General features: G+C 34.8%; 2 protein-coding genes across 2 annotated transcripts in view; both read right to left on the bottom strand.

Annotated features, from left to right (window-relative positions):
* Window positions 1-3,189: 3,189 nt before the first annotated feature.
* LOC107463004 (uncharacterized) lies at window positions 3,190-6,172 on the bottom strand. The gene is made up of 3 exons (XM_016081692.3): window positions 5,995-6,172; window positions 4,070-4,413; window positions 3,190-3,817 (listed from the first exon to the last, which is right to left on the bottom strand). The coding sequence occupies exons 1-3, from the start codon at window positions 6,157-6,159 to the stop codon at window positions 3,379-3,381; spliced, it is 948 nt and encodes a 315-aa protein (XP_015937178.1). The 5' UTR covers window positions 6,160-6,172; the 3' UTR covers window positions 3,190-3,378.
* Window positions 6,173-7,076: 904 nt separating this feature from the next.
* LOC107463037 (DEAD-box ATP-dependent RNA helicase 10) overlaps window positions 7,077-7,734 on the bottom strand; it is a gene marked incomplete in the record, with an annotated part of 6,233 nt that continues 5,575 nt past the window's right edge. The window contains 1 exon segment of the mRNA XM_016081743.3: window positions 7,077-7,463. Coding sequence (XP_015937229.1) covers window positions 7,341-7,463 — 123 coding nt within the window.

Raw genomic sequence — 7,734 nt, 5'->3', positions numbered from 1 at the left:
CCTCCCGCAAATCCTCCTGAGATCATGTGGATGTGCCTCTCAGGGGTCTGTGGTGGAGGATCTCTCCTGTCCATGTCATCTCGCTTTCTCTTTTCATGGGTCTCCGACCTCTCCATGAGATATCTGTCAAGCCGACCTTCTCTAGCCAGCTTTTCTATCACATTTTTGAGGTCGTAACAGTCGTTGGTGGAGTGACCATATATTTTATGGTACTCGCAATACTCGCTGCGACTTCCCCCTTTTTTGTTTTTAATAGGTCTTGGGGGTGGCAGCCTTTCAGTGTTGCAAATCTCTCTGTATACATCCACTATAGAAGTCTTTAGAGGAGTATAAGAGTGATACTTTCTGGGCCTTTCGAGACCGGGTTCTTCCTTCTTCCTGACTTCCCTTTCCCTCTCCCTAGAGGAGGAAGTAGGTCCAGGTCGTGAACTTAGGTCTCTTAGTTTTGCGTTCTCTTCCATATTGATGTACTTTTCGGCCCTTTCTTGTACATCACTTAGAGAAACGGGGTGTCTTTTAGATATGGATTGTGAGAAGGGACCTTCTCTGAGTCCATTGACTAACCCCATTATTACTGCCTCTGTGGGCAGGTCCTGGATCTCTAAACATGCCTTATTGAACCTTTCCATATAGGCTCGTAGAGACTCTCCGACCTCCTGTTTTACTCCCAGGAGGCTCGGTGCATGTTTTACTTTATCCTTCTGAATTGAGAACCTCATCAAGAACTTCCTTGAGAGGTCTTCAAAGCTGGTGATGGATCTCGGGGGAAGGCTATCGAACCACTTCATTGCTGCTTTCGATAAAGTGGTCGGGAAGGCCTTGCATCTCGTAGCGTCGGAGGCATCAGCCAGATACATCCGACTTTTGAAGTTGCTAAGATGATGCTTTGGATCCGTAGTTCCATCATAGAGGTCCATATCAGGGCTTTTGAAGTTCCTTGGAACTTTTGCCCTCATTATGTCCTCGCTGAAAGGATCTTCTCCGCCCGGGAGTTGATCTTCTCCTTCATCGCGGGAGTTCTTGAGGGAGGATTCTAGTTGCAAGAGTTTTCTTTCTAACTCTTTTCGCCTTTCCATCTCCTCTTTAAGGTACCTTTCGGTTTCCTTTTGCCTCTCCCGCTCTTGTTCCAATTGTTCCAGGCGGCTATGAACCAAACCCATTAGTTCAGTTACGTGAGATGGTCCGCCTTTTTCTGATTCACGTCCATCTGAGGAATTTACCTTCGGATTCTTTACTCCGGAGGTACCTTCTCTGTGTGGATCATTCTCTTGGTGCTGGGCCATGTCGGCGTTGTCATTACCCATGTCTAGATTCTCTTGTTCAGAATCTGTTTCCGCATGGCCTTCTTCGTGGGATCTATCCGCCATCGTTGAGTGATCTCTCGGGTCCCCGGCAACGGCGCCAATGTTACGGTGGGTAACCGGAGATTAATACGACGGATGGTGTTTGGCGGCCCAAGTGTGTGATGGAGGAGAACTCCGGAAAGGTCCGCTACTCGGGAGGCTCCGTCCGACTTGTGCTCGCGTGTGAATGGGGGGTGGTACCTGCAAAGACACTCCGATGCCTAAGTTAGCAAGAGTGTAAGCAGGTCTTAGAGAGTATTGGACTTAGAGATACCTGAGGGATGTCAGTGTATTTATAGTGGTGAGCCAATATCCACCGTTGGTGTAGTGCCGTATCTTTAGGGTAGTAACCGTCCCTATTATCTTGGGGAGGTTAAGATATGGCTTTATGAGGCGGTTAGAGAGATTTTAGGGGCGGTTACTCATTTGAATGAGTGTTTATCTGCCAGCCAATCTCACATCCGACCTCTTCAAATCAAGTCGTGAATGACACCGACTTCTTATGTGAAAGGCGGCGCTTAGCTAGGCTTAACCCTTTAGATTAGGCCTTTTAGTTGGACCTGGGCCTTGGTATTAGGCCAGGGTATGAACAATATCCATCCTTTTTCTTAACATGTATTTTTGAAAATGAATTTAGAAATAGTATATTATTATTTATTGCAATAAAAATATTTTAAATATTTTATATAATTAAAAAATATTAAAAATAATTAATAAATTAATTTATATTTTAATATCAATAAAATATTAAAATATCATTATAATTTATTTAAAAAATAATTTATATTTTATACGTCACCGTGTCTTATAAAATTTTAAAACTAATGTATTTACATGTCTCATATCATGTCATATTTCAGATCCATGTTAATATCCATTAATCATAACATTTACTTTTTGGCCATAAATGGTTGTCTTTGTTTAAGCATAAAACCAAAATAAACCCACGATTTTTTTTTTAAAGCATAAATCATGGTACTTTCACAGGTTGTATATTTTTTTTTTTGGTAAAACTAGTAGCAGTGCCACGATTTCTATAAAAAGTTGGAGGATAAAATTGTAATGCATTTTCATGTAGGACAATTTGATAGCATTCAACTTTAAGGGGTTTAATTAAGTAAATTATTTTTATTATAATATGCATATATACATTATTTCATACATTTTTTAATTTTTATTAAATATTAAAAATAGACATTACTGCTTCTATTTTGATAAACAATATAAAAAAAATCACGCGTGAAGTGACATTACAAAAACTAAGAGTGAAAATATTATTTTTTTAAATACTAAATACAACTTTTATGGATTTTCTCTTAAACCAAACATATAAAAAGAAAGCCAATAAATAAGAGTTCAAATGGCATAGTCTCCCCGTACTTATTTAAGAGGTTGCGGATTCGAGTCTCTTATCTTTGGTAAAAAAAAACATATGAAAAGAAAATGTAAATTATTCTCAATATGGCGTATGTGTCTATGTGACTGTGTATGACAAAAACATGTTGATAGCAGTGTGAAATACACTTAATAAAAATTTGTGACGGTTTTTTTTAGTAAAACTCATTTTGTCTATTTTAAAACCTGAATTTGAGACTATCAAAAACGTGTTTATCACTCAATAAATTCAATTTTGGTTACTATTATAGTATTATAAAAATAATAATATGAATGGTAAGTTTTTTACTTTTTCTTTTCCCACCAATTTTTTTATATGCAGCAAAGGAAAACTTAAACCATAGGAAAAACGCACACAAAAAAAAAAAAAAAAAAACAAAGTATTTCTAAACATTGACAATAACATCTCAACATCATTTGATTCATTTCCATTGAACATCATAGACTAGAAACAATATAGGAGCATAGGAAATGAGTGGTTTAACTTGAACCATTTTTCAAAAGGGTAAAAGATCTATGTACATTCACCAATCACATTTCCTTTGAAAAATGGATGTATATGAATACCAAGTGTATCTGGACACAAAATTTGAAACAAAAGGAGTGTGAAGAGAATACAAATTCTCAAATGATTCCAATTTCAACCACCCAATGCTCTCCTGAGCCCTGCCCTTTGCTCTTGTGTCAACTTTGTGGGAAACTTAACCTCAAACTTGATCCTCAAGTCACCCCTATGTCCTGGCTCCTTTGTTATAGGCATCCCTTCTTTTGGGACAGTCAACTCGTAACCCGGGCTAATGATATGAGTCACCGGTATGCACAATTCGCGCCGGTCGAGTGTTGTAATGTTCACTGAAGTGCCGCCGATGGCCTCGGCCAGCGACACATTTTTTGTGATAATAAGGTCATTGCCATCTCTCTTGAATAAATTATGTGGCTTCTCATCAACCATAAAAACAAGGTCTGCTGGAAGCTGGTTTGGATGCTGGTTACCTTTGTCTGGGAATGTGATCTTTGTTCCTTTTTTCCAACCTGGCTTTATGTCAATTGTTAATATCTCTGTTTCTGGGTTTGGCCTCCTACAAAAGCAATTTTGATTTGTGAGATTGCAATAATAAGACCACAATAGAAGTTTATACTCATTTAAGGGTTTACATTTGACCAATGAGTTGCTGCACATACGGGATTTGAACTCTCGACACTTGCTTATGTGAACAAGTGAACTGATTACTCGACCAATTCAGATTGGTTTGAATTAACTCGTTATTTTGAAGAGTAAATAGCAAATCAATTTTCTTGAAGAAATAGAGATCAAGATACTACATACTCACCCATTAGCATCCATAACAATCCTTGAGATCTTCATTTTTCTTGTGGAACCAGTGTACAACTCTTCCAAACTACATGCCAACTTGCTCTCAACAGGAGGCGGCTTCTTCAGCGGCGCATGGAATCCGCTGAATGATCCGCCTCCGTCGGTTTGGAACCTGGACCTTCCATGAGGTCCAGATGATCCAAATCCAAAAGGGTTGTCTCCAAAGAACTCTGCAAAGATATCCTCTGCATTTCTTGGGTTAAATCCATTTGTTGGTTCATTCCCAGGTGGTGGCATGTGTTTCAAACCCTCCTCTCCTTGCTGATCATAAATCACCCTCTTTTGAGGATCACTCAATACCTAAATTCACAAAAATAAATAATTAAATGAACAATGTAATTTAAATAGTTAAAAGTTGTCTAACAACTTTTTTCCCCAAAGCAATTATAGTATTGGTTTCACTCATTTTATTTTTTGTCTTATTTTTTCTTGTTCTTTTAGTCGCTACAATTTTGCTTAAAGTTTTTAACTTCTAATATGTAAGTTACAGATTATTTGTATGAGTTATTGACTAAAAATGTTTAATGCAAACAACTTCAATCATTGTACACATAATATTTTGGAAGAGCAAAACAAAATATAAAAATTCTTCCAAATCCAATCACTATTCAATCTCAAACTTTCCATTTTACACACAATTAACTATTAAGCTTTCCGCCAGCTAAAATTCGAAGAAAATCTTGCCTCAAAACAGAACAATAGTTATGGATTATCATCTAGCTATATACAGTGTAAGATAAGTCTTGATCTTTACAACTTGTATTCAAATTCTATCTGCGGATACCCAATCCGGTGGATAGAGTAGGCCAGTAGGGTGTGAGTAGGGTTCTCGTGCACATAGGATAGGGAAAAGATCACTAAAATAAGATCATTAATAGATAATTTAATATTTTTTTTCATAAAAATTAGATCATTTTAAATTATCATAAGTTTTATAATAATATTACATCTTTTTGCTAATCCGCAGGTTAAAAACGTGTAGTGTTAAGGTTGGGATATTCTCAATCCGCGGATAGGATACTACCCTACCCTACCAATTGTCACTCCTAACTAGTCTACCCATCCCATCTAGTGAGGCGGTCCCAAATTTCTATCTCGTCCCATTTAACAGTTAATTTGTGGACTGTCAATTCTCTTTTTTTCTTTTTTATTAAATTATTAGATATTAAAAAATATATAATTTTATAAACAGTTTAATAAATTTATAATTTCTAAAAACATACAAAAATTATAATTTTTAAATTCACAAATACTAAAAAGTCTTTATAATTTTAAATATCTAATAAGCATAATCATCAATCAAGTTTTTGAAACAAAATAATAAAACTAAAATTATCCAAAACATATAATTAAATATTGGGAAAGTCTCTAATCAATTAAACAATGTCTAAATTATAACTTAAAAAAAAAAGAATGGCAGGCGGACAAGTCCCACCAAAACCCAGGAATTAGTCGATGCGGGTTAGGCGATCTCAAATTTCCAATTCGACCTACCTTTTTTAGCGAATTACACGAATTGACCCGGTGGATTTTGGCCGTCTGCTACTCCTACAGATGAATTTGTCTACCACAACCAACTTGGTATTGGTCATAAAGTAAGATATTGATAGATAATTTTCATGGAACAATGAATGCGATGAAGTTACAAAAGCATAAACTAAGAAGATTTCTTTTCCATCTTTAAAGTTTTCATCATAAACATCAGCTCAGAATCCACATTCAACAAAACCCTCAAATATTTATACTATAAATCACAAAATCACCAATTTTCCTAATCACATAAAAAATCCTAAATCTTAACCTTATAAGAAATCACCAACCAAATCATTTCAGCTATTGTTGCAAATCTCATTTACAAAGCAATAGAATTTTGTTTGTTACCTCATAAGCCTCAGAGATTTGCTTGAAATTGGCTTCAGCTTCTTTCTTATTGTTAGGGTTCTTGTCAGGATGCCATTTCATTGCCAATTTCCTGTATGCTTTCTTTAAATCATCTTCCGTTGCATTTCTTTCTACCTTCAATATACTATAGTAATCTACACCCATCTTTTCTTACACTTTAATTTCCCAAGAAAAAATGGGAAAAGAAAAAAAAAGAAGGAAAAAATCAGAATCTTCTAAATTCACACAGTCACATAATGGTTTCAAAATCAACCAAAGTTGATGATGATTATTACTATAATAGAGATATATCTTCGGTTTTCTTGTTACATGTAAAATTCAAGGGGAAAAATGTGAGAAAAGAATTTTGAATTTAGCGTCACGTTTTGAACTGCATGAATTATTGTTGTTGTTGTTAGACTCTGTTGAATTGGACGTAAGAAGAAGAAACTCGGTTGAAATCAAAGGGAAAATTTTGGATCATAGAAAATGATAATCAGAGTTTGTTACGGGAAAAATGCATATTTAGGTGCCGCTTATTGGATTTGCTTTTGCGTGTTGCATGGAATATGCATTCTGTTTCTCAGTGTTTTAATTTGTGACAGCCTAAATAAATGTAATAATATTAATAAACATTGGACAATGTTATCATGATTCATTATCCATTTAATTATTTTGATGTATCATGTATTTGTTAAGAAAGTAACTTTTTTAATTAAAAATATATATATCAAAAACAACTATTTTTAGAATACTTTTTAACTGATTTCTAAATAACTTAATCTAACAATATACTCATTTTTTAAAAACTAAAATTTTAAAATGTAGAAATAAAATATTAGTGTTGTTATATCTAATAGATTTGCTGAGGCAATGACCTTTTGGACAGTTGATAACAAATAAACACAACTACTTAAAAAGATTTAATTTTATTTCTGTCATTTACCGCAAGGTTTTTAATGTGTGAATTAATGTGGGTAAATTATGTTTCTTTAATCTGTGATTTATCACAAGTTTTTTCTGTCATTTAATCTGTGATGCAGAATCACCTTTGGTCGGATATTTGTGTTTTAGACAGTTCATTGATTGCAATCATAGCCTTAGATGCAAAATTAGCAAAATATAGAAGGTTCATGTTGTACAAGGTAATTGATTTTTCAAGGCTTCTTTTCAGCCATATTACAAAGTCCCATCAACCATAAATATGCAATAATGAAGACAAAAGCCAGAGCTTCCATCGGGAACTCCAAAGCATCAATATAGACTAAGTAATGTTAAATAAAATACCAAAATTGCCATATACATATATGATGATTACTTGAAAACGAAACTGCAGTGGTAAGGTATCATCTTCTAAACTTTTTGGATGATTTCTTATCCTTGAGACCTAAGTATTTGTCGATATCTTCTTCGCCATAATCTGATTCACCTCTCCGTTTCTTCTTCCCCATGGCTTCCTCCTTCATTTTCTACATAAAGTTTTGAGGAAAAAATGCATTAAATCAAGCATATAAACATACATTAACTGATTTCAATACCATCATCATAGAATTCAGAAACTATATCCAAAGCTCATGTACATGCAGATTTCTATCAATGGTATTCAAGGTAACCAAACTCAGTTTACTCAAACCCTTAGAACTTAGGTAAACTCAAATTTGTTTCCCTCAGAAAATGAGACTGGGAGAATATCCCAAAATAAAAACTAAACAAAGTTTGGCATGCAAAATTACCATTACT

Source organism: Arachis duranensis, chromosome 8 (assembly GCF_000817695.3).
Source record: "Arachis duranensis cultivar V14167 chromosome 8, aradu.V14167.gnm2.J7QH, whole genome shotgun sequence".
NCBI classification, from domain to species: Eukaryota; Viridiplantae; Streptophyta; class Magnoliopsida; order Fabales; family Fabaceae; genus Arachis; species Arachis duranensis.
The sequence above is the reverse complement of the archived record's forward strand: the minus strand, read 5'-3'. Positions and strand labels throughout refer to the sequence as shown.

What these genes read in the sequence shown, in the direction of transcription:
- LOC107463004 (XM_016081692.3), bottom strand. Translation starts at nt 6,159, where the DNA reads ATGGGTGTAGATTACTATAGTATATTGAAGGTAGAAAGAAATGCAACG. An exon ending in AAATCTCTGAGGCTTATGAG is followed by an intron (nt 4,414 to 5,994) that starts GTAACAAACAAA and finishes TTGTGAATTTAG; the next exon opens with GTATTGAGTGATCCTCAAAA. An exon ending in ATTGTTATGGATGCTAATGG is followed by an intron (nt 3,818 to 4,069) that starts GTGAGTATGTAG and finishes TTGCTTTTGTAG; the next exon opens with GAGGCCAAACCCAGAAACAG.